We start from the raw sequence: 26,352 nt of genomic DNA, 5'->3' as shown, positions 1-26,352 counted from the left end.
TCAGCTGGTCGTATCTAGAGACTATGTATGAGTATACAAATAAGGTGTACTTATACCAATAAGTTCTCTTCTCTAGTGAGTGTAAATATCTAGGTGTTATCCTGGACAGTGAACTGAACTGGGGGAAACATATAGATAAGACTCTTTCCAGAGCCATGGCGGTTATGTGGGCATGCAAAAGACTCTTTGGAAAGACATGAGGACTGAAACCGAAAATGGAACTGTGGTTATACACAGCGGTGGTACGCCCTATTGTCACCTATGCATCTCAAGCATGGTGGACAAAAACCGAGGAGGTCACCACACGCATCAGGTTGCAGAAACTGCAAAGGCTGGCGTGTATTGGTGTCACAGGAGCTATGCGCACAGCTCCCACGGCAGCGCTGGAGGTCATACTAGACTTGCCTCCCTTACACCTACATGTGAGGAAATGTAGCCTGCTCGAAGCAATAAGAATTTCCCTTAATGGAAAGCTCATTCCTGGAAATTGGGTTGGACATATGAGGATACTGAATCAACTAGATTCAAACCTCCTCGCAAAACCATCGGATATTATGCCAACCACCTACGATTTTGAAACGCCTTTTGAAACGGTTATAAATGACCGTCCTTGTGCAATAAGTCTCGTAAATCGTCTGGACAAAAAGTCATCCATATGGTTCACAGATGGATCAAAAACAGAGAAGGGCACCGGCATTGGGATATATGGACCTGAACTGAGGATCTCTAAAGCCCTGGGAAGTGAGCCCTCGATTCTACAGACCGAGATAATGGCTGTTTATGTATCCGCCCAGGAGTGTCTCAAAATGAACCTCAAGGGGGGGCATATCTACATCACCACGGACAGCCAAACCACGCTGAGATCCCTCGAATCGTGTTGTCAGGGGTCTTTGCTGAATTGGGAGTGCCGTAACACCATAAAGCAACTGGCCAGAGGAAATGAGGTGACTCTACTATGGGTACCAGGGCACTGTGGGGTTGAAGGAAATGAAAGAGCGGATGAACTTGCAAAAAGTGCATCAAGGTTAAGACCTGCTGGACCTGAGCCTTTCTGTGGGATAGGAAAAGACTAATACACAGCTGCGGTCCAGCTTTGGGAGGTGAACAGTAGGACAATCCACTGGACTAACACTCCTAGACTTGTTCAGGCAAAGAAATTCGTGAAGATTTCACCTACCTACGCTAAAAAGCTCCTGAAGCTGTCGCGAGCCGAGCTTCGGGTGATGGTGGAACTGCTGACGGGGCACTGTCGGTACAAACATCATTTGTACCGTATGAGAAAGTCAGCAGACGAGATTTGCAGGCTCTGTGGATTGGAAGCAGAAACAGCCGAACACTTGATATGCAAGTGTCCGGAGCTGGCTGGCCTAAGAACCATTCACATGGGTAAGCCGGTCCTGGATACCAGAGAGGTAACGGCCAAGGCCCCCAAGGAGGTTGTCAATTTTATTAACGTCATTGACGACCTCCTTGTGTTTCTATGAATGAGTAGGGTAGAGAACTAAAGATCTGCATGGTCGCAGTTCCCGGAAGGCTTACCGAACCAAAACGACCCCAGTTCAAATAATAATAATAATAAGTATTTTTGCTTGCCATACTACTAAGTGTACTAATAACATTAATTTTTCTAGTTCTGGAGCTTGGGCATGTTTTGACGAGTTCAATAGGATTGACATTGAAGTGTTATCCGTTGTTGCCCAGCAGATAACCACGATTCAGAAGGCCCAGCAGGCTCGTATGGATAGGTATGTTGATCTTTTATATTCAAGAGAATCTTAGCTAAGAAATTAAATAACTCTACAAAGGCTTTTATTTGAGTTATTCGAGTAAACATAACGATATCACGTTACGGCAGTGTACGAGTGCCATTTAAATGTTTGTCGAATGCATGCTGGCAATAAAATTGCTTATTGATTGTTGCCCGTTGCTAGTTGCGTATTGCTCTGGTATTCAAGGCATATCACCTCAGGGAATCATCGTACACCGACGAATTCGCACGAAGATGTCCTCCAAATAAAAATTAACCATTGTCGGCGTTTTCCAGGAAATTCATTTTCATCTGGCTGCACTGTCTGTAAAATCTACGGAATACGTAGACGGATGTCAAATTCCAATTCAAATTCTTCTTCTTCTTCCTTATTCTTAAGACCAAGTCTTGTCATCTTCTGTTCATCCAGCTTCTTGCGATGTTGACGTCCAACTCTCATACCATCTCTTTGGTGGTCGGCCGGGAGTTTGGTTTTTTTTTCTTTGCCCATCGATCATTGCTCATCCTTTCCACGTGATCTCTCCAGTTCCTGCGCCTTGACCGTACAAACCGAACAATATCCTGCACTTCCAGTTCTTCCCGTATAACACTGCTTCTTATTTGGTCCCGCAGTGTTACCCCCTTTGTTGTCCTTAGGATTTTCATCAATTCAAATTCAATGTAGTCATAACTACATAACTTGAATGATATTCCCAATTTCAGGTTCTTCTTCGAGGGTTCGGAGATCGTACTGAAAGAGTCCTGCGCCGTCTTCATCACAATGAACCCGGGTTACGCAGGTCGCACTGAGCTGCCCGACAACCTCAAGGCCCTGTTCCGTCCGGTATCGATGATGGTGCCCGACTACAGCCTGATCGCTGAGATCTCTCTCTTCTCCTTTGGATTCGGTAACGCCAAACAGCTGGCGAACAAGATAACAACGACTTTCAAGCTGAGCTCGGAACAGCTGAGCAGCCAGGACCACTACGATTTCGGCATGAGGGCTGTGAAGACGGTGATCGCGGTGGCTGGCAATCTGAAACGCGAAAGGCCTCAGATGGACGAACCGCAGATGGTGCTGAGGTCTCTGAGGGATGTGAACGTGCCGAAATTCTTGAAGGACGATTTGAAGCTGTTTAATGGTGAGTAGGATGGCGTGGTACTGGAGTTATTTTATATTTCTATGACGAATAAATCGCTTTTTTACTTTTTCAAAAATAAATTGGTAGGTAACATGATCCTATATGAATTTTCGTAGCAAACTATAAAAATCATCAAAAATTTCAGTTTCTCACAGCAAATCAACCTCATACCATTCCTTCTAGATAATCTGCGAAGATAATTAAAATATTCAGTGGCCGACAAATTCTCCGGATTTAATACCATTAGATTTTTCAACATTTTCAAAGATTATCATAGATAGGCATTTGGTTGATTTTCCGTGTGAAATTAAAAATTTTGATGATTTTTATATTGGGTGTTTCTTTTCGAGGTATATAACTTTTAAGTTGGCATTACTGTTCAAGATGGCGTCCGATTTAACAGCTGTCAAGTGATTTATTCTCAGTTTGGTTTGGCAATTCATCATGAATGGAATCACGTCTGAACAACGCTTGCAAATAGTGCAATTTCATTTCGAAAATAATGGTTCTGTGCGGAATACGTATCGCGCACTACGTCCATTTTATTTTGTTTAGCGATGAAGCGCACTTCTGGTTGGATGGCTACGTCAACAAACAAAACGGCCGCATTTGGAGTGAAGCTAATCCTCAAGTGTATGTCGAAACACCGTTACATCCAGAAAAACTGACTGTTTGGTGCGATTTATGGGCTGGTGGAATTATTGGTCCGTACCACTTCAAAAACGATGATGGCCAGAACGTTACAGTTAATGGTAACCGGTATAGAGCCATGATTACTAACTTTTTCATTCCTGAATTGAACAACTATGATGTCCAGGAGCTGTGGTTCCAACAAGACGGCGCAACATGTCAAACAGCCCGTGCCATAATCGATTTATTGAAACACACGTTTGGTGACCACCTAATTTCACGTTTTGGACCTGTGAATTGGCTTCTAAGATCTTGTGATTTAAGACCGCTGGACTACTTTCTGTGGGGCTATGTAAAGTCATTGGTCTATGCGGATAAGCCACAAACCCTTGACCATTTGGAAGACAACATTCGCCTTGTTGTTGCCGATATACGGCCCCAAATGTTGGAAAAAGTCATTGAAAATTGGACGTCCAGATTGGACTACATCCGAGCCAGCCGTCGCGGTCATATGTCAGAAATCATATTCAAAATGTAATGCCACAAGATTATCTTGCGGATGAATTAAAATTCAAGCCAATCGAATAATCCATCATTGTTTTATTGCAATTTAAAGTTCTATGGCTCTAAAAAAAACACCCTTCACTTTGATAAGAAAGGACGGACACAAAAGACTTTTACCAATCTACCGATATAGGTTTGGACTTGACCTACAACATGTGTAGTCGGTCTCATTTTAAACATTTCATTGTCCATAGAAAGTACCTATCAATAATAAATAAATGAAAAATATTGAAGAAAAAAACTTTGCTGTAGAATTTTTTTTTTCTATTTATCAACTAAATAACCTTTGACCTCTAGTTTTTGCGGTGATTTCTTCTCGCCCTACGAGAATCAGTATCGTGGGTTATTATAACGTACTTGAATTGGACATCGTTTGATGCCAGTTATTCAACGCAGCGAATGTAACTTAACAATCGGCTTGTTAAACTGATAGGGGTTATTGGCAAATTTGCACCCATATTATGGAACATGAAAGGGCAATATTGAAGTAATTACGTCAGTTCCATGCCAAACTGAAAGCAAAATAACACGAAGATGGCTATTAATTTTTCTTTTATAATCCGTGTTTTCCATTAGTCTTGCGTTTTATTGCGTCAATAGGCGCCAACCAGAAATAGACGAGAGATTATAAATACGTCGAAGTACTTTATTTTCGGACTGGTAACACCCTTCAGAAAAAAAGGCTAACATTCCTATGTAATCTTCATTGTCCCATCTCAAATACACATATCAAATTTCATCAAAATTGTATAACAATACGCTCTATTAGTGTGACGTCACACACCGCCATTTTTGGTTCTCCTGTCAGTGTTCGGAATCCAAACAAACACATTGTCATTCAAATTAGTACGGTGTCGTTGAAGGAATTGGCTTATTTTGAGAAATAAGAGTATTTGAGGAACTATTTCAGTATTAATTGATAGACAGAAGGAACGAGGTTAATACCAGTAAGTTTGAATCCTGTATCATTCCCCAAATTTTGTAAAAAGCCGTGTTTATTAGTTGACCTTCAAGTTCGAACTTACTGGCATTAATCTCGTGCCTTCTGTCTATCAATTAATAGTAAAATCGTTCCTTAAATAATCTTATTCATCAAAATAAGCCAATTTCTTCAACGACAACGTATAATAATTTGAATGACAATTTGTTTCTTTGGATTCCGAACACTGACAGGAGAACTAAAATGGCGGTGTGTGACGTCATCACTAATAGAGCGTATTGTAACAGTAAGGCTAGGAACATAGTGAAGCGACCAAGAGGTGCGAAGAGGATAGTAGAGAGGATAGAGGCGAATTCAAACAAATAACTACTAATAGGGTAGTACATAGTGCAGCGATCCCGAATGCGGTTGCGCGAGGCGGTTAAGCGAGGATAGAGGCGCGATCGGGGAAGTTTGTTTTCTTTCATCGCCGCGCTGCTGCGCAATTAATAAATAAAATGGGATATTGACGCATTCATAAGTTCGATATTTGTGAAAAGTAATTTATGGCATCAGAGACATGCTCAACATCATAATCGATATATTTTGGACAATTTATGGGATGCTGTAGCGGATGAAATTAAACAAACAAGTAATTAATCCGTGGGAGTGATAGGGTCGCGAATGAAATTAGTCCAGTTTTTCATTAATTTAGATTCAATTTTTTCCAGAATGTACTCGTTGCAATATTCATACGGAAATATGAAAGAAATTTCTCTGGATGATCGCGTAATTCTTTATACAAGTGATGAAATTCACCATGTACTTTCCTAGATTTATTAATTTCGTGAACACTACAAGTTCTTCTATATTTTCATGATTTTTCATTACATACCAGCGTTTCAATAGCGAATTTTCTAACAGTATAAATCCATTTTTCGGAAACGCACCTCCTCTATAATAATCAAACTCGACTTGATATATTTTGGACAAATTATGGGATGCTGTAGCGGATGAAATGAAACTAACAAGTAATTAATCCGTGGAAGTGATAGGGTCGCAAATGAAATTAGTCTAGTTTTTCATCAATTTAGATTCAATTTTTTCTAGAATGTAGTCGTTGCAATATTAATACGGAAATATGAAAGAAATTTCTCTGAATGATCGCGTAATTCTTTATAAAAGTGATGAAATTCACCATGTACTTTCCTAGATTTATTAATTTCGTGAACACTACAAGTTCTTCTATTTTCATCATTTTTCATTACATACCAGAGTTTCAATAACGAATTTTCTAACAGTAAAATTCCATTTTTCGGAAACGCGCCTCCTCTATAATAATCAAACTCGACTATCGCCTTGATTTCTTGTTCGCCTCACTATGAGATGTCACCTCGTCATCGCCGCTACTCTCGGAAACCGCTATCCTCTCTGCTATCCTCTTCGCACCTCTTGGTCGCTTCACTATGTTCCTAGCCTAAGGTTCTTACGAGAATTTGTTGACACTGGATGTACTAAAAGCATTGCGCATGCACCAACTTGAAATTCCAGAATATCTCGTTTTCAAGTACATATTCTGATTTTGATGAAATTTTATATGCGGTTCTCAGTTGGATGTCGAGGTGTATAAGGCAGGAACAACCGATTAGCTTTACCGACGATTCCATTAAAACCGTTTGACTCACCTTTTCCTTTTCTTTAGGTATCGTATCAGATCTGTTTCCTCGAATGGTTGAAGAAGCAGTGGATTATGGAGCTTTAGAGAAGTCGATAAGAGCATCTTGTAAAGAAATGTTAATGGAGGATGTGGACGGTAAGTTATACAGGGTGTTTCAGAATAATATGCTCTCCTTGAGCGTATTAATCTGTTAATTTTCGAGCTATAGATTGTACATTGTAGAAAAAAACATTGATAAATTGTCAAATTTCATTATTTCGTTGTATGGTACTCAAATTTAAAAGAGTTACCAATTAGGGTTTCATGGCTTGGCTTGATTTTCAAGCTACTTGGCTTGAGCTTGACTTGATTTCAAGTCAAGTTTAAAACACATAAGGCATCTTATAGATTTGTTGCCCAATCTATTGCTGGTTTTGGTAACTGTAAGAGCAGCTCTGGAAAATTGTCTTTCAACAGGAGCTGAAGATGCTGGCGTTGATAAAAAAACCTTGGCCATTTTGGCCAAGTTTGGGAAGATATTTCTAAAACTATCAAAATCTACCAATAGATTTCATAGAAATGTGAGAAAAATACTAATAAAGTCACATAGGCGAATTTTTCAGTCGCTCGGCGCTCGAGGAATCCCCTTATTTAGTCTAAGCGAGCACGAGATTGCAAAAATATATGCCGTGCGACAAGTGTATATCAAGCTCAAGTAATATCAAGTAGCTTGATATCAAATCAAGCAATAAATATCTAAAATCAAGTCAAGTCAAGCTCAAGTATGTAATTTTTCAGGAGCTTGATTTTCAAGTCAAGTAGTTGGTTAAAATGTCAAGCTACTTGGTTTGATGAATCGCTAGTACCAGTCTCAGTATATGCTACTGGTACTTTTGTTTCTTGTAAAGAAAATTCACTAAAAAATTTGTCTGAAATTTAATATAAATATTTTCTACTATATAGAATTCATAAAATGATAAAACATTGAGATATTATCACATTGAGAGATTAATAAATTCGCCTTCCAGATTACGTGAAAAAAGTTATCCAATTATACGAAACAACCATCGTCCGTCATGGTCTGATGCTGGTGGGGCCAACTGGATCTGGAAAAACAAAAGTAAGTCGGATCTTTCATAACAGATCGAATTTTCCTATTCAAATTAATTCAGGCCTTAGAATTGCGCAAAATAAAACGAGAAAAATTCAGCATTTCTTTACGACAAGTCCATTAAGGTTCTGAACTTTTGACGGAGATGCAGATCCGAACACTCTGCTCAGAAATATGGAAAATTATTTCTCTTCTGAAGGCAAATTATACGATTCACAAGAAATTTTGCTTGTACGGGGCGGTTCGAATGTATATTGATAGGATTTCCGGAACTACAGCAGTACATAAAGAAAAATGGATGGCACATTTTCCAACTTTTTTTTCGATAAAAGGAAAAAATGAGATTTTTAAAAATATAAAAAAAATAGAATTTTCTATTTCCATTAAACCATCAAAACTTTCACATTTTTCATTCTATCGATGTGAAATAAAGACATTATTGACGTGAAATTTTCCAAAAAATCTGATGGTGATCCTGAAAAAATTAGATTTTCAACAGTTTTTGTGTTTTGAGAGAAGGTAATATAAATGAAAAATTTGATTATTCTTCAGATTCTATGGAAAGTGCACTGTGAAATTTTTTTTCTTCGTGTATACACTACATATACCTGTAAATATAATTATAAAAATCATAAAGGTCCTTTTTAGATTTAATTACTATGAACGCATATTTCCCTTCGCTCCTCATATATATGAATATTATGAAATTTTTTACCAACTTCTATCATGGAATGCGAGCTCTAGTAGTTTTTTAGCGAATATCCTGCAGTCGGAATGCGCTGACAAAGTCTAAATGAATCCTTTTGACCGTCTCCATATCCTATGGCTATATTCATGATATCATAGGTGGATGAAACCAACGTTTTCATGCATAGGTATTTTTTTATACCTCAAAAACTAGCATTTGAGAGCACGTTTTGAATGGAGAGGAGATCAAAAGAGATAGAGAACATTTTTCAATTTTGATTAATTAAAGTCCAATCGTGTTGCTGTTAATTTAATTACTATGAAGTTTGAGACAATTGAAGATTTTATTCATAGGATGAATTTTATTGGAATTTTGTCAAACGAGTTTGTTATTTTATTTTATTGCATAGTTACCAATGTCATTATGGAGGACATTATAACTTTGGGCATAATCTGAATAACGGGTGTTTTTTTTCGAGGTATATAACTTTAAGTTGGCATTACTGTTCAAGATGGCGACCGATTTAACAGCTGTCAAGTGATTTATTTTCAGTTTGGTTTGGCAATTCATCATGAATAGACGCCTGCACAACGCTTGCAAATAGTGCAATTTTATTTCGGAAATAATGGTTCTGTGCGGAATACGTATCGCGCACTACGTCCATTTTATTTTGTTTAGCGATGAAGCGCACTTCTGGTTGAATGGCTACGTCAACAAACAAAACTGACGCATTTGGAGTGAAGCTTATCCTCAAGTGTATGTCGAAACACCGTTACATCCAGAAAAACTGACTGTTTGGTGATCTTGATGGGCTGGTGGAATCATTGGTCCGTACTTCTTCAAAAACGATGATGGCCAGAACGTTACAGTCAATGGTGATCGGTATAGAGCCATGATTACCAACTTTTTCATTCATTCCTGAATTGAACAACCATGATGTCCAGGAGCTGTGGTTCCAACAAGACGGCGCAACATGTCACACAGCTCGATTTATTGAAAGACACGTTTGGTGACCGCCTAATTTCACGTTTTGGACCTATGAATTGGCCTCCAAGATCTTGTGATTTAACACCGCTACACTACTTTCTGTGGGGCTTTGTAAAGTAATTGCGGTCTATGCGGATAAGCCACAAACCCTTGACCATTTGGAAGACAACATTCGCCGTGTTATTGCCGATATACGGCCACAAATGTTGGAAAAAGTCATCGAAAATTGGACGTCCAGATTGGACTACATCCGAGCCAGCCGGATGTAATTACAAAATGTAATGCCACAAGATTATCTTGCGGATAAATGAAATTCATGTCAATCGAATAATCCATCGTTGTTTCATTGCAATTTAAAATTCTATAGCTCTAAAAAAAACACCCTTTACATTATGGCCATTGGCATGATGTGAGCAGAAAAATAATTTGTATGTTTATTTAATGAGTACAATTGACAAATTTTGTAGGCAATCAACTTTTCTATTTTAATTAATATGAAATCAATATAGCGTTATTCAAGAAGAAAAAAAATATAATAATAAAAAATTTTTTTAGTCCGCATCTCATGAAAAAGAAAATAATAAAAATCAATTTATATAAACAAATTTCAGTTTTCTCGTTTCCATAAAGATCTCGATGAGGCTTGTAGGGGTGTAAGTATCCCTGTTTGCCACCCCTACGATTACGCCACCAGGGTGCGTTTGTGTGGCCGGTGTTCGATAATGACGCAAGTGGCAACTTTTGATCGTAAATTATTGAGTTTAGGAGATCGAAACAAAGAAAAGGCGGGGTAACAATTGCCAGTTCTTCGACCCAGAGAAAGTTGCATTGTCCTTGGAGAGAATGAGTGCTCGAATAATGTACACTTCTAGATGAAGTTTGCATTTATAGGTGTGTTCGATTGAGTTATATTCTTTGCCGATTTCCAATCGATGCACGAATAAAGGGTAACTTGAGGAAAATTACTAATTTTCCAGTCATTTGATCCGAAAGTGCTTATGAATATGAAACATTAGGAGTGACGTAACAAGTCATTTCAAAACGCCTGAAAGTCATGGGAATGATTTAGAAGCAAGGAAATTGAGTGCCGTACGAGTTGAAGCCGAGTGAAGTTGAACGGCGTTTGTTTGCTTGTGAACAGCTGCTTGCAAGGTGAAGACGAAAGGGATTTCTGCATCGCATTGTGACTGTAGACGAAAATTGAGTTCATTCCGATTATCCCAAGCGCAGAAAATCATGGGGATATCCCGGCCATGCTTCGACGTCGACTGCCAAACCGAATATTCACGGTTCCAAAGTCATGTTCAGTATTTGGTGGGACCAGCTCGGCGTAGTGTATTATGGGTTGTTAAAACCAACTGAAAAAGTCACAGGCGGTCGTTACCGAACGTAATTAATGCGTTTGAGCCGAACATTGAATGCCAAACGGCCGCAATACAACGAGATACACGATAAAGTGATTTTATAGCATGACTTTGCTCGACTCCATGTTGCGAAAGGGGTCAAGACATACATATTTTTGGAAACGTTGAAATGGGAAGTCCTACCCCGTCCGCCGTATTCTCCAGACGTTGCTCCCTCGGACTACCAATTGTTTCGATCAATGACACACGGTCTGACTGACCAGCACTTTCGGTCTTATGAAGAAGTAAAAAATTGGATTGATTCGTTGATCGCTTCAAAAGATGACCAGTTTTTTCAACCAGGGATTCGTACGCTGCCCGAAAGATGGGAGCAAATAGTGGCCAGTGATGGACAATACTTTGAATCATAAATGTATAACAAGTTTTTCACAATAAATCCTCGAATTTCGGAAGCAAAGTTGTACGTCTATGTACAGGGTGGGCAAATAAGCGAGGTAAGCGGCTATATGTCAGGATCCACTCATCGTAGAGACTTGCAGTAAAAAATTTTACCACTAAAGTGTACAAGAAAATACACTGGAAATTGTTTGAAGTTCATACCTCTACCGCTAGGGGGCGCATTAGCTACCATCGAGTAGAAAAATGAATGTTACTCGAAAATGTTTCATATGAAGTTGAAGAAAAAATATCATTACTGTAATCCTTGAAAAATTCTCTATCTTTTTGAATTGTCACTTTCGATTTTACGACATCAAATGAGGGTAGGTGGAAGGGTGAAATCTGACTGATTGAACTGCCTGTAACTTCAGTTTGGCTCAACATTTTTGAGCAAATTAGATCTCGTCTGAAAGATAATATCTTATTGATTGGGAACAAAATATACTCATGATAAATTCATGATCATGATAAATTTGTTTTTGCTGCTTTCGATAGGGGGCGCTAAGTCAGAAGTTCATTGTTTTGTTCATTTTACTCCGAAATATCAAATGTAATGATAGGATTTTCTTAACAGAAACAGAAATTCCATCAAATTTGCATGAAAAAAACTGAAGGTCGCAAAGCGATAGTTTCAGGCGTTCTGAAGTTATGGCCGAAAGAAGATATTCTTCAACTGATGCACTGCGAAAAACCAAATTGTGTCTTTAAGTTCTGACAGAAACAGAAATCCCATCAAATTTGTATGAAAAGACCAAAAGGTCGCAAAGCGATAGCTTCAGGCATTCTGGAGTTATGGAATTTTTCAAGGATTACAGTAATGATATTTTTTCTTCAACTTCATATGAAACATTTTCGAGTAAAATTCATTTTTCTACTCGATGGTAGCTATTACGCCCCTTAGCGGTAGAGGTATGAACTTCAAAACAATTTCCAGTGTATTTTCTTGTACACTTTAGTGGTAAAAATGTTTACCGCAAGTCTCTACGATGAGTGGATCCTGAGGTATAGCCGCTTACCTCGCTTATTTGCCCACCCTGTACAATACACAAAAGTGTCATTAAGAAATAGATTTTGACGTATGAGATATGTTTTGAGTTTCTATTGTTGTTCCCCAATGAACATATTCTTTTTCATTCAACTTCAACAGTCGTGGAGAAAATATAGTCTGTTACTCAGCTAGAATGAAAATCCGAGGCTCGTGATTGCTCAGCCTCCTCCTGAGAACGATTCACTCATTGGATTTTCATTCAAATCTTGATTAATAAAGTCGAATTTGAAAAAAATGTGTTACGCCCGGGAAATTATTCAGCGATGTGTTATATCAAAATTTTCATCTTCTTTTCGTGCTCCCGAAAGGCAATTTGGCACTATTCAGATGAATTTCCGTCATGAATAGAGACGGCTATGAGATATGTGAAATTCGAAGCATTGCTCTGCTTTTTAAGCGCATCAACTGAAAAGTTTTGACAACTCAATTTCCTCCGGTATTTTTCCAATGCGGAGTTTGAACGTAAATAGGGACTTTTCAACTTATTGGATTCGCTGAAAATAATGCATCTCTAAGAATATTCAAGGAGTTTCTTGTTGTATAAAAGGGCAAAAATGAATCCGTACAAATTGGGAACTTTCACCATTTTGCACTTCCATATTGAATAACTTTCATTATTGGCATTCAAGAATATTCTGAATCGTTAGGATACAAATTTCGCTCTTGAAATCTTCACGTTTTGTATCACGTGATACATATCGTTCGTTTGAAAGTAAACCGTTACTAAGAGAAATGAAACGGAACTTAAAAATTTATTTTTTCCTTATAAAATTTAACCCCTTGACAATACTTTTTCGAGCAATATGATGGATATTCATGCACATTTCAGGAAGCAGTGAGAAAAACTTTTATGCTTATGAAGAATTTTCCAATAAGAGATTTCATTTTGATATTGGAAGAATGAGTATACATTTTAAGAGAAATAAATGGATTGTGTAGGTATTTCATTATACAGAGGAAGGTATGCCATTAACGATGAAAAATGATATCAGCCAAAGCTACGGTTGCAACTCCATATTCTTTTCATGAACTTTTCCACATTTGAGACTCTATATCCTCACGAGTTCAATCTTTAAGGTCTCAGATATTGGACTATTAAAAAAAAAAAAACTTTTGTTGGAAAAATACATTTATTTACCTGTTTAATTCCATTTAATCATTTTCCAAAGGCAACGTCTGAACGTAGCTCCGCACATGGTATAAAGTATGAAGTTCACACTGAAATTGGTATAGTAAAGAAGCATCGCTACTTGTTGTGTACACCACAGCACTTCCGGTGGAAGTTTTTCGTATAGGGTGAATCCAAAGAATATCCAAATCCTTATGGTGTAACTGCGGAGAAGAAAAATCAGTAAATGATAAAAATATTAAAAGCACTGACCTGAAGTCGAGAGTTATTTTGAGCGCTCTTTCATGAATGCGCCAATTACGCCCTTGAGGACCAAAGAACTGTATAAGTGTATAAGTACAAGTGATCTCCAAGGGTGCAATTGTTGCAAGAATGAACGATAGTTCAAAAGACTCAAACTTTAGGTTCAGACGACGCTTTTAACACGAAATTTTCCAAGAAGCTTGTAATTGGTATTTGTATATAGTATACAAGGTGTTCTCAAATCGGAGGTACAAACAAAATATTAGATCTCTGTTTAGAAAAATGTGAGAAGAAATTTTGGTCCAGTACTACACTTTTTGATTTCTTGTAATTTTCTGATACCTACTAACGATTTCGAGAAAAATAATTAAAAAAAATCTCTAGTAACAGGCCAGTTGAAAAGTCCCCGGTCTACCATAGTAAAACACATTTTTTTGGCAAAATTCGATTTAATTATTCAACATAGTTGACTTCGAGGGCGATACAGCGATTATAGCGATCTTCCAACTTTTGATAACATTTTTCTAGTACGATTTGTCTTTCGCTTCAAAATAGGCCTTAGTTTCGGCGATTACTTCTTCATTGGCGCTGAATTCTTCTTTTGAGCGAGAATTCTTTTGAGGTTTGAGAACAGGAAAAAGTCGCTGGGTGCCAGATCTGGCGGATACGGTGGATGCAAAAGCAATTCGAAGCCCAATTCATGCAATTTTGCCATTGTTTTCAATGAATAGTGACACGGCGCATTGTCTTGATGAAACAACACCTTTTTTTCTTCAAATGACAAATCTCATTTACAAAATCATACCATATCTGAAATATACTTTTTGAATTTCGGAAATAGTGTTGCAATTGAGAAACAAATTTTGAACACAATCCCATTTCCTTCAAAGTTACTGAAACTCCACCTGAAGCTTTTCATTTTCTTGAATTCTGTTCATTTCCATCTCAGGTAATTGGAAATTTTCTCAGTTATGGCTGGTGAAGTACTGACAGTTAATTAATTATTTAATTTCCCCTCGAAAATGACGGCTACATACAACGCCTCCGGAAAACGGGGAAATAAATAACCAGTTGGCTATGGTCCAATTCTACGATGTATAGAAGCGATTGATTGAAAGTAACATTAATTTTTGAGCATTGTTGCAAATTTTAGTCAGTCTAAACCGGATTGTGAGCAGCATGGAGATTTTTTTTGCTGGCTACATTTCCTGATCTGTGGCGATATTTCAAGAAAATATAATTTATTGGACCAGTTTTTTTGGGGAGACGCAACCTTGGAATTTACTTGACATTTCTTCGAAATAACAGAAAAAAACTGATCTCAAGAAGTCTGACCTCCGAAGATCTTATGAGATCGAAAAACCCCAAACTTCAGAGACGGATTGATTTTAAGATATCTTAATTTTCCAAAAATACTATAATCTTGAAATTTTTCAATTTTGCATAAACATTCATGTCACAAAAATTTTATTTTTCAATTATTTTCAAAGATGATAACAGATTCTGACTATTAACGAACTCAACCGAGATATTTGGACCCTAAACCTAAAGTGTTGACAATTGATAGTTGATGTATAACAGGCCAATTGAAAAACCCCGGTCTACCATAGTGAAACACAGGTTTTTTTGGCAAAATTCGATTTTATGTTTCAGCACAGTTGCCTCCGAGAGCGATACAGACTTTCCAATTGGCCTAATATGCAGAAGAAATATAACGGGTGTTTTTTTTCGAGGTATATAACTTTAAGTTCGCATTACTGTTTAAGATGGCAACCGATTTAACAGCTGTCGAGTAATTTATTCGCAGTTTGGTTTGGCAATTCATCGTGATTAGACTTACGCCTGAACAACGCTTGCAAATAGTGCAATTTTATTTCGAAAATAATGGTTCTGTGCGGAATACGTATCGCGCACTACGTCCATTTTATTTTGTTTAGCGATGAAGCGCACTTCTGGTTGAATGGCTACGTCAACAAACAGAACTGCCGCATTTGGAGTGAAGCTAATCCTCAAGTGTATGTCGAAACACCGTTACTTCCAGAAAAACTGACTGTTTGATGCGCTTTATGGGCTGGTGGAATCATTTGTCCGTACTTCTTCAGAAACGATGATGGCCAGAACTTTACAGTCAATGGTGATCGGTATAGAGCCATGATTACTAACTTTTTCATTCCTGAATTGAACAACTATGATGTCCAGGAGCTGTGGTTCCAACAAGTCAAGTGGCAAGTCACACAGCTCGTGCCACAATCGGTTTATTGAAAGACACGTTTGGTGACCGCCTAATTTCACGTTTTGGACCTGTGAATTGGCCTCCAAGATCTTGTGATTTAACACGCTAGACTACTTTCTGTGGGGCTATGTGAAGTCATTGGTCTATGCGGATAAGCCACAAACCCTTGACCATTTGGAAGACAACATTCGCCGTGTTATTGCTGATATACGGCCACAAATGTTGTTAAAAGTCATCCAAAATTGGACGTCCAGATTGGACTACATCCGAGCCAGCCGTGGCGGTCATATGCCAGAAGTCATATTTAAAATGTAATGCCACAAGATTATCTTGCGGATAAATAACATTCATGTCAATCGAAAAATCCATCGTTGTTTTATTTCAATTTAAAGTTCTATAGCTCTAAAAAAACACCCTTCACTCGATAAAAATATTTTTTTACATATTGGAAATTAAATCTGGGTATTTGATGATCTTTGATTACCTTGGTAAGTTCAATCCTACGAATACAGATGATATTATAAGCAGAGTTTTAGTGATATTGTCCTGAGATTTGGAAGACCAGCTACTATCAGAGTTGCGTATATCTGCAAAAAAAATCAATTTTTGTTCAAAAGTAAGAAAATCAATTTTCATTGTCAGGAAAATTACTATTCTGTATGTAAATTGTTTCTTCTTGATAACTTACGTATCTGGGAAATTCTCTCGCCGAGACTCAGGTGGGTACTTGAAGACTTTTTAGACTTGAGTAGAACTGAAGAAGAGCTCTTCACCTTGAAGATGGCTCTATTAGGCTGAAACATCGAAAGATATCTATTGTTATTCGCCAAGAACCCGTTTGTATATAGACATTATTTCCTGAATTTTGAATGCTATTAAGTAGTCTGAAATTTGGCTTCCTTGATAAGTTCCCTCTTAAAAGTTGCTCCAAAAAAGCAGCGAATTGGTAGATCCAGCAGAGTTACATAAGGCAAAGTGTTTACGGATTCTGAATCGACGTCCCCGGGATTTCTAGCTTTTTTTTTCTAAAGCGCTTGCTATTATCTTCGCGTAGGTGGTTTTCAACAAACCAATTTAGAATTAGCTCCCACAATTGTTTTGGAGGCTTATTTGTTATAAGGACTTAAAAGATCCCACTCTAATACGATTGAAACAATTCTACTTGCCTTAGATTCTGTGAAAGGATTATGTCTGCTGTCATCTTCATCAGAATATCGTCCATTTACTTCTTTCGCGACCATTCTCTTTCGGAACATTATCAAACTTCTTGCGATCATTGTATTCATTGCGACAATCATGACGAGGGGAAGTATCAATGTAACTATGGTATCTATGAAATTGACAATCTTCATCACTTCTTGATATTGCGGCAACATTTCGCATTCGAATTCGTTGAAATCATTCTGGAAAAAATATTCATCATAAAAAATGGAATTTTTATTCAAATAATCATTTCTTCTTAGGGTCCCAAATTAGTACTGATTTCACAATTTCTTGAAGTTGTTGAAGCGCGTATCTTTCCATAATTATATGGCTTAACCTACTGGACGCAAATGACATGAGAAATGTCAAAAGAGTGTTGCCATTTTATCAATTTTGAGTTGTATCATTTATATTGAAAAATTCTATACCTGATAACATAAATTGATGTACAAACCTCAATTATTCCTGCAATCCAGAAGGTATAGAGTTGGCTGATGATAGCCAGTAATATTAAGATGCTAACGGTGATTCTTGCTCTTCTTACTGTACAAATATTGGGCTTTTGGAAAGGATATTGTACAGCGATGAAACGCTCTACAGTGAAGGCAACAATAAGCCAAACACTGAGTGTTGCACATACCTGAAAAATAAAAGACCATGAACAAAAGGCTTACTAATAAAGTAATGAGTGACCATTATACTGGGTGAAACCAAAAATTGAATGAAAATAATCATTCAATGCAAGTTCAACAAAATCAACTTAATTGAACATTCATCCAATAAATTCATGCCAAAATAAAGAATGAAAAAACAGAAAAATATGTAAATAATTCTATAAGACAACTATTTTCTGAGAGTTTTATGGTCGAAGCTGATCAGAATCGAAGTAATCAATAATAAACTTTAAGAATATGATCACCATGTCAAAGGCAAAACTTAATCTAGAACGAATAACAGAATAAAGAGAATTTATTATCGAAAGTTCTGGAAATATTTAATGTAAATATGAAAATGAAATACTCCCTATGGCTAATTTATAATAGGGATGCTTGGAATTGGAAAAAGGAATAACTCAAATGCGAGGTCAAGGATTGTTGTCCTTTCTTTAGGTCCGATATTGAAAAGAGGAGATATACAATGCTCGTTAGTCCCTGACAATAAAAGAAAGGATTATCTGAGGAATGAAGCAAATAAAATAAAATATGATATTGAAGAATACATCGCTGTTTCTATAGTTACTTTAAATTAGCAAATAGAAATAGTTTTCACGAAGAGAAATAATTTTACATAGTTATTATCATATGATTCTAAATCCAATTAACATTGAAAGAATATTTTCAATTTTGTTTATCTACTCAAGCATTCTTGTATAGGTACAAGATGGTTCAGATTCGATTTTCTAGCTTTTTTCAGGGAATGAGAGAATTAGAATTTATATTTCCTTTCATTTTCGAGAAAAAATGAAAATTGCAAATCTTCCATTTTTAATCGAATCGTCATAACATTATTGAAATGAAATCGTTCAAAGAATCTTATGCTTATACTGAAAAAATCAGTTTTAGAGTTATAGCACAGTTATGATTAATAATTCTTCTAATGGGAATCTATTATTTCGAATTTGTATTGAAACTCGAAATTCTTTGATTTTTTTAGCACAGCCATTAGATTATACAGAAAATTTTAATGTTTTATTTCAAAGTGATAGCATCAAGAATATGGAAATTATGATTTTAGTTTATATGCAATTTCCAGTATCTTTCTTTTCTCGAAAAAGAAATCGAAAATATGCTATATATTTTTTCTATGTAGTTCCGAGAATCACATATTCAGACAGAATTTGAAACACCCTGTACACTGTATAAACCATGATTTATTTTCTCCGAATAACCTCTTCAAGATTCTCAACTTCTTAGTCCTAAAATGACTGTTATAACTCTGTGCTTTCTGAGTTATAAAGATGTTATTGATATTTATATTTGGTTCATAAAAAATTTGAGGAAAACATTAGGTTTTGACAGCTTTCGAGTGTTCGTTTATGTACGTGTCCTTAGGAGACGTATTGTATTTGACATAACACAAACTTAACAACTGGAAACTATGAAATATCTGAGCGTTTGTAAACATTCTAGGCTGTCAACGATTCACTGCACAGGGAGTTCCGAATGAAGGTTTATTTTTCACTTTTTTTCGCCCCTGTATATAGAAAAACGAAGTAACTGAGGATGACATTTCAACAGTTATATTCCCGAAGAATCAAGCAGAAACAAAAAAAAAGATATTGTTAGGATTCAAGAGAAAACAAACTACAAACTTCGTTGATATTTTGTCCGTTACCCCTATATTGTATATTTCTTTTCGAAATTTTGCTTCATTTTTCTTCGGTTTCAGTGAAGCACTCAACACGAAAGTTTGTAGCAATATTGAAACTGTAATTTTATCTCTATATCCAAAATCTCAAGTCCATCGGTTTTGTGTTTACGGAAATCTTGGATAATCGAGGTCTAGTTCACAGATTCTCAAATATTTCTCTGAGAGTTCCAAGAAAATGGAAGAAATTTTGGGTACCTATAGGTATTCAGTATGAATAAGTTAAGTGAAAAGAGAACTTTTTTATTTTCCATTGGTGGAAACAAGTTGATCGCGTGAACATAACACTAGAAAATTCAAAAGAAGTTAACCAGTGTTAACATGCATTTTACCATTTGATGTATTCAGTTCTTAGTTGATTATCAAATGAAAAATATGAAAACTAAAAATATTTCAATGTTAACAACAATTGTTTCACCGAAACTGTAGCTAATTTTAAATTTCCAAATGTAAAATTAGCCACAGTTTTGTAGAAACGATTGTTGTTATTATTGAAATATTTGTAGAATTTATTTTATTTCATTTTATTACATTTTTCTTATTGTATAAGTCTAAATTTTTGTTGATTGCTAAAAGAGTTTTTCACCTACCGAGCTCATATAAACGAAGAATTGGCACCATCCTTCGACATTATAAATCTCGAAGATCCCGTTGAAACTGCACTGAACAACAATCACAACAATAAGAAAACCAAGATCGGCAAGTGCCAACACGGCCAAGTAATAACTTGAACTCTTCATCTTCATATGCGAAGACATGAACACGCTGAAGGATAAACAATTTCCAACGATACCAATGATAGAAATAGACGGTAGATAATAGGTGTGCAACAGATGGATGTAATATCCATAGGGATAACATGCTTCAACACCATTTGTATAATCCTCGTCAGCGAGATCGCTGAAATTGTCACTGGAGTTCATTTTATCCATGTTTTCCCTCTTGACGATAAGATAACACCGGTTACTCTTACGCGTGAACAGGAATCGTGGTGGAAAACGTTCGCGCCAAAAATTGGCGTCTTTCGAAGAGCGGGTTTTCGGGATTGCCGTGTACTTGACAGGGTCTTCGCATTTTTCAGGATACTGAGAGGCTTTTCGGACGTCGGGAACTGATTTGCCACTTTGCCCCAGCGACGCCTGCGCAACTCATCAGGGAATCAACAGGCTGATTTGATGTTGAAGTGTTTCTTTCCCTCCAGGAGTTTATGGATAAAAAGTGTAAACCGCATCAGATTAGGACTTTTTGATCGTTCGTTCTCCAAACTGATAGCTCTCATTACAATGGTCAGCGGTTTTAGTATTTTAGGCCGGGAATGGTCTCAAACTAATGGGAGTTTTTCAAAAAGCTTGAGAAATAACATTCTTCTTCTTATTCAGCCTTCTTTCATCCAGTGTCGGATATAGGCCTTTTCCAGTTTTTTCCATGCTTCTTTTGCTGTTCTCATCCATTGCTTACCGGCTTCAGCGACTATGTCGTCTATCAATCTTTTTCTCGGTCTTCCTATGCTTCTTTTTGTCCCTCGAGGTCGCTAAAATGTCACTTTGTGTGACCTTCTCTCCACACTCTGCCTTGTAACATCTGCCACCTAAGTTTCGCTATTCTACTCATGATGTCAGTTACCCTAGTCTTTTTTCGTATTTCGGTGTTCGGAATTCTGTCCTCCCTTAAGCTCATACCCAGCATAATTCTTTCCATGGCCATGGACATTACAAGACATAAATTTTGTTGGTTCAGAGATGCTCTCAACCTATTCCCAATTAAATTGTGTCGTAGTTGGCATAATCTGCTTCTGGGCTATAGGGTTTTAAATTGTCTGCTCTCCGATATTGGACCTCCCGGAAGTGAAGATCATTAGACGAGAGCATTTGGTAACCTCGACTTAGGAATAAACACTCATTCCACCAATTTTGTTCGTGACTGTTTTTCTTTAAAATTCCCTCAACTTTGGTACCGAATCCCTGTAGAGATATCGCATAAGCCTACTTTCAGGTCATTTAAGATGAGCCTGAAAGATAAAGGGTGATTTTTTTTAGAGCTATAGAACTTTAAATTGCAATAAAACAACGATGGATTATTCGATTGACATGAATTTCATTTGTCCGCAAGATAATCTTGTGGCATTACATTTTAGATATGATTTCTGGAATATGACCGCCACGGCTGGCTCGGATGTAGTCCAAGCTGGACGTCCAATTTTCGATGACTTTTTCCAACATTTTGGCCGTATATCGGCAATAACACGGCGAATGCTGTCTTCCAAATGGTCAAAGGTTTGTGGCTTATCTGCATAGACCAATGACTTTACATAGCCCCACAGAAATTAGGCTTAGAGGCCAATTCACAGGTCCAAAACGTGAAATTAGGCGGTCACCAAACGTGTCTTTCAATAAATCGATTGTGGCACGAGCTGTGTGACATGTTACGCCGTCTTGTTGGAACCACAGCTCCTGGACATCATGGTTGTTTAATTCAGGAATGAATAAGTTAGTAATCATGGCTCTATACCGATCACCATTGACTGTAACGTTCTGGCCAGCATCGTTTCTGAAGAAGTACTGACAAATGATTCCACCAGCCCATTCAATTTTTCTGGATGTAACGGTGTTTCGACATATACTTGAGGATTAGCTTCACTCCAAATGCGGCAGTTTTGTTTGTTGACGTAGCCATTCAATCAGAAATGCGCTTCATCGCCAATGGACGTACTGCGCGATACGTTTTCCGCACAGAACCATTATTTTCGAAATAAAATTGCACTATTTGCAAGCATTGTTCAGGCGTGAGTCTATTCATGATGAATTGCCAAACCGAACTGAGTATAAATCATTTGACAGCTGTCAAATCGGTCGCCATCTTCAACAGAAATGCCAATTTAAAGTTATATACCTCGAAAAAAAAACACCCTATACTTGAAACAGTCCATCGGTTGAAGTGTTTTCTTTCTAGTTGTCTAGAACCTGTCCTCAGATTTGTTTCTGTTTGACCTTATAAAGTCGTTTCTCTCTCTCTATTTGGATGAAATTCTCCTAGTAGGGTATCAAGGTCAGGGTAATAAATCGAAAAATGCTTTTCAATGATGAGATCAAGTCTCCTCCAGAACAAAATAAATTTTAATTTCGTCCATTTCAGTGCTACCAGATTTTGAAAAAGGCTATGACTGCCTTGAAAGGCCAACCCCAACCCAGTGGCTATCCATTTGAAGCTGTAAAAACCTATGTTATGAATCCAAAATCGATTACCATGGGACAGCTTTATGGTGAATTTGACTTACAGACTCATGAATGGTAAGAAAATATCATCTGTGAATACTACAGGGATATTTACCCAGAAGTACAGAAAAGCGCTGTTTTAGTGTCAGAAACTTTTGAGCTCACTCATTCATTCAATTGCCTAACAGGACCACAGAGCAAAATCGGAAAGTTGAAATTCTTTTTTTTTCACGATTCCAAAAGTGTAATATTGAAAATAAAACCAAAATATTCAACAGGACCGATGGGATACTTCCTTCTCTGGTCAGGGTTGGAATTATAGCCGAAAATAAGGACAAGAGATGGTACATCTTCGATGGTCCAGTGGACGCGGTGTGGATCGAGAATATGAACACTGTTCTCGACGATAACAAGAAGCTCTGCCTGAGCAGTGGCGAAATAATAAAATTGAGAGATACGATGACTATGATGTTCGAAGTAGCGGATTTGGCTGTTGCTTCACCGGCAACGGTATCTAGATGTGGTATGGTATATTTGGAGCCTAGCGTGCTTGGATTGGAGCCCTTCATCAATTGTTGGCTGAATGTGCTACCACCGGTGAGTTGTTTATACTCATTTTATAAATTATTCAATAGGCTATCTGAGGCAAGTTAGGAGAAGTTTCGCTAGAAAAGAAATGTTTTCCAGCATCATTTCCAGACTAGGGATTTTCTCCCAGTTTTACCATAAAATCAATATCAACAACAGGTTGTCAAATTACAATTTGAATTATTTGTTTTATTTCGAAAATTGGTGTAATTTGTAAGGTATTGGTTACTGTTTTATTATTATGCTTTTTCAACATATGACGGGGAAGAGATCCCTACTTTGTACACACAGTCCTTCAACGGAGAATTGTGCCAAATTTCATTTCTGTGGTTGCATCACAACCATAGAAAAAATACTAGATTTTGACACAACATGGCCTGAATCTCCGCAAGTACTCATCCGATTGTGATGAAACTTTTCACTAATGATCACAGTCCCTCAACGGACGATTGTGCCCAATTTCATTTCTGTGGTTGCATCACAACCATAGAAAAAATACTAGATTTTGACACAAAATGGCCTGAATCTCCGCAAGTACTCATCCGATTGTGATGAAACTTTTCACTAATGATCACAGTCCCTCAACGGACGATTGTGCCAAATTTTATTTCTGTGGTTGAAGCATCACAACCATAGAAAAATATCACTATATTTTGACACAAAATGGCCTGAATCTCCGCAAGTACTCATCCGATTGTGATAAAACTTTGCACTAATGATCACAGTCCCTCAACGGAGAATTGTGCGAAATTTTATTTCTGTGGTTGAAGCATCACAACCATAGAAAAAAATTACTCGATTTGGAAACAAAATGGCCTGAATCTCCGCAAGTACTCATCCGATTGTGATGAAACTTTTCACTACTCTATAGGGTATACCTCTTGGCAGTGCGAGTAAGATACTCATTTCTAGTTTTTTTTTCAGTTGGCGAAGCCTTTCTCAGAACGACTCATGAATTTGATAAAGACCTACGTCCTACCAGCAATCCAATTGGTTCGACAACATACAAGAGAAATTTTGACGTCTGTTGATTCAGCTCTGTTGATACACTTCTTGAGGCTCATGGATTATCGTTTCTTACCAATTAGTGGTAAAGACAACAGACCACCTCCTAGTGAACCCTTTAGAGCACTCTTAGGTGAGTTTATCACTCACTAGAATTAAGTTCATTCGTGGAAACTCTAACATCTTGTATCTCAAAAATCAACCATATTGAGAGACATGCTTGAGAAAAAAACTATTTAAAGTCAACCCTGTATAAGTATTGAGTACATTGAATATACAGTTTGATGCATTCAGCTTTTGTACCTACTCCCAAATTCAATAATCAAATGAAAATCTGTGGTTAAGTACATTTCCATTGTCGTCATATCGAGTAATGAAAATGGTTTTATTTTAATGTTATCAATTCCATCAATTGATTCAGCTTATCTTAATGCTCCATGTCAATAGAATAACTCTTCAACTGTTTCCCATGCCCGCTTTCACCAAGCCGTTCACTGAAATTCAACCAGAATATGAAAATTCTATTTCAGTAAAAATGTTTGTTTCTCGGTAATTAAGAAGTTTTATGCAATTTTTCATTTCTACTTTTCAATTTTGACGTGCTCGTCTTTTGAATATTTTGCCCAAAAATGGTCTTAATCGATAAGACTCGATTCAAAAGTTAAAAATACAAATTAAATGAAAAAATTAAGAGCACTAATTCATTTCTTGTTCATAAATACAGGCAGTTTGATGGTTCCTTTTATTATAAACTCAATGATTTGGAGTATTGGAGCAACTTGCGACAGTAGTGGTAGAAATAAAGTGGACCAATTTGTGAGATCAACGATGAAAACCATGGATCATAACCCTCAATTTCCAACTTCTGGTCTTGTGTATGATTATAAGTGAGCAATTTTGAAGTATATTTCATACAAAAATAATATTCTTATCTCAAATTTTTTAGAATTTTCAAATATCTCGTTATCTTTTTATCTTTTTTTTTACTTTTTGTTCATATTGTCAATTGTATTTCTTGGCAAATGAATACGAAAATATCAAAAGATAAATTGATAGTTATGGCTTTACAGGGTCCTGTAACATTCATCAAGTATAATCTTTAAATTTCTTTGTCACAGATTGAGAGATGGAGGATTTGGAGAACCATCAGATTCGGGTGATCCAGAACAACCTTATTGGGAACATTGGATGGAAAAAGTAGAAGAATATAAAATAAATGTCGAAATGAAATATTCAGGTAATAATCTATATCGAATCTAAGTATATATAAAACCGCTTGCACATATACGTCAAACTTTAAACGTAAAATCACAGCCCAAACGGGACCATCTAGAGCAAAAATGACAAGAATAAGACCCCCCTCAAAATCGTCTGGAGATCCCGGGAAAAATCCCAAACCTTCGATTCTCCCCGCGGTTTTCGAGTATACGGGGTGTTTCGGATCATTTTGACATTTCAAGTCCCATATTTCTGTGGTATCTGTGGACAATTTGGCTGTCAGTGTCATGTTAATAATAAATATTCCATTTCGATATATGAAAGTTCTTGAAAAAGTTTGCAGTTTCCAAAATTGTTATTCAATATTTAAATAAATGCCGACAGATAAAATGCAAAGTTTTCGGCGAATCGAAAATTCGATAGATATTTGTCAAAATTTGGAAATGAACATTGATATCATCGAATGCATTTTCCTCAATTCAGGTTTGTTTTAAGTGTTTGTATCATTCAATTGGATATGAATGTTACTTTATTTCAGGAATTTTTCGTTTATTTTCCACAAACTATAAAACTACATTCTCTTTCGTGAGAATTTGAATCTATTGCGACAGAAGATGGAACTACAAAAGAGAACAGAAGCTTCATCTGATCATGTATTAAACAGATAGAAAAACTCCTTATAGATAATTCACAATTGGCTTTATTACTGGAAAAAGAGCCAAGTTAGTCAGATGACATTCAAAAATTTCCATGTGTTTTTGGAATATCTAAAATATACACTTTTACGACTGAAGAGTGCAAAAATATAAGTGACCTATCAGTTTTTGAAGAATTTGAGTGCAGTGCTGTTGAATTTATA

At 36.9% G+C, this 26,352-nt stretch overlaps 2 protein-coding genes across 2 annotated transcripts in view; one reads left to right on the top strand and one right to left on the bottom strand.

The window, feature by feature from the left end:
- The window catches only part of LOC123685502 (dynein axonemal heavy chain 1-like), an 88,972-nt gene that overhangs the window by 25,585 nt on the left and 37,035 nt on the right, over positions 1 to 26,352 (top strand). Inside the window, exons 24-32 of the mRNA XM_045625225.1 lie at positions 1,632 to 1,745; positions 2,471 to 2,889; positions 6,705 to 6,815; positions 7,688 to 7,779; positions 22,603 to 22,757; positions 22,961 to 23,279; positions 24,195 to 24,408; positions 25,000 to 25,162; positions 25,394 to 25,512. Coding sequence (XP_045481181.1) covers positions 1,632 to 1,745; positions 2,471 to 2,889; positions 6,705 to 6,815; positions 7,688 to 7,779; positions 22,603 to 22,757; positions 22,961 to 23,279; positions 24,195 to 24,408; positions 25,000 to 25,162; positions 25,394 to 25,512 — 1,706 coding nt within the window. The remainder of the gene's footprint in view (positions 1 to 1,631; positions 1,746 to 2,470; positions 2,890 to 6,704; positions 6,816 to 7,687; positions 7,780 to 22,602; positions 22,758 to 22,960; positions 23,280 to 24,194; positions 24,409 to 24,999; positions 25,163 to 25,393; positions 25,513 to 26,352) is intronic.
- LOC123685504 (neuropeptides capa receptor-like) lies at positions 7,580 to 20,586 on the bottom strand. Its single transcript, XM_045625227.1, has 7 exons — positions 20,061 to 20,586; positions 17,558 to 17,743; positions 17,067 to 17,303; positions 16,589 to 16,694; positions 16,385 to 16,487; positions 13,434 to 13,627; positions 7,580 to 7,765 (listed from the first exon to the last, which is right to left on the bottom strand). Exons 1-6 carry the CDS (start codon positions 20,400 to 20,402, stop codon positions 13,438 to 13,440), a joined length of 1,164 nt encoding a protein of 387 aa, XP_045481183.1. The 5' UTR covers positions 20,403 to 20,586; the 3' UTR covers positions 7,580 to 7,765; positions 13,434 to 13,437.

Source organism: Harmonia axyridis, chromosome 7, assembly GCF_914767665.1.
Source record: "Harmonia axyridis chromosome 7, icHarAxyr1.1, whole genome shotgun sequence".
NCBI lineage: Eukaryota > Metazoa > Arthropoda > Insecta > Coleoptera > Coccinellidae > Harmonia > Harmonia axyridis.
This window is presented reverse-complemented; position numbering and strand designations above follow the sequence as displayed.